Consider the following 267-nt stretch of genomic DNA (forward strand, 5'->3'; position numbering starts at 1 on the left):
ACCCTCCTCCCACTCCCGTCTTCTGACTCTCCGGTTTCGGGGCGTGCAGCCGTGCCGTATTCCCCCTGGTGGGGAGCGGTATGCCGGCCCTGCGTTCCCCCGGAACGCTGCCGCCGACCGGCCCTTCTCCCCGCAGCACAGCCGCGCGGCCGCCGGTGCTGCAGCAAAGGGCAGCTTGCTGCCTGTCGCCAAGATGGGACTGCGGCCCCGCACCGCCCTAGGGGACATCGGCAACCGTGACACTGAGCCGAAGCAGCGGGCCACGGT

General features: G+C 71.2%; 1 protein-coding gene across 1 annotated transcript in view; it reads left to right on the forward strand.

Moving 5' to 3' along the window:
- Positions 1–49: 49 nt before the first annotated feature.
- The window catches only part of CCNB1 (cyclin B1), a gene marked incomplete at both ends in the record, with an annotated part of 3390 nt that continues 3172 nt past the window's right edge, over positions 50–267 (forward strand). The window contains one exon of the mRNA XM_010139161.1: positions 50–236. Within this exon, the coding sequence (XP_010137463.1) occupies positions 50–236 (187 nt within the window). The remainder of the gene's footprint in view (positions 237–267) is intronic.

The sequence above is a fragment of the Buceros rhinoceros genome, unplaced genomic scaffold (genome assembly GCF_000710305.1).
Source record: "Buceros rhinoceros silvestris isolate BGI_N320 unplaced genomic scaffold, ASM71030v1 scaffold43506, whole genome shotgun sequence".
In the NCBI taxonomy this organism is placed as follows: domain Eukaryota; kingdom Metazoa; phylum Chordata; class Aves; order Bucerotiformes; family Bucerotidae; genus Buceros; species Buceros rhinoceros.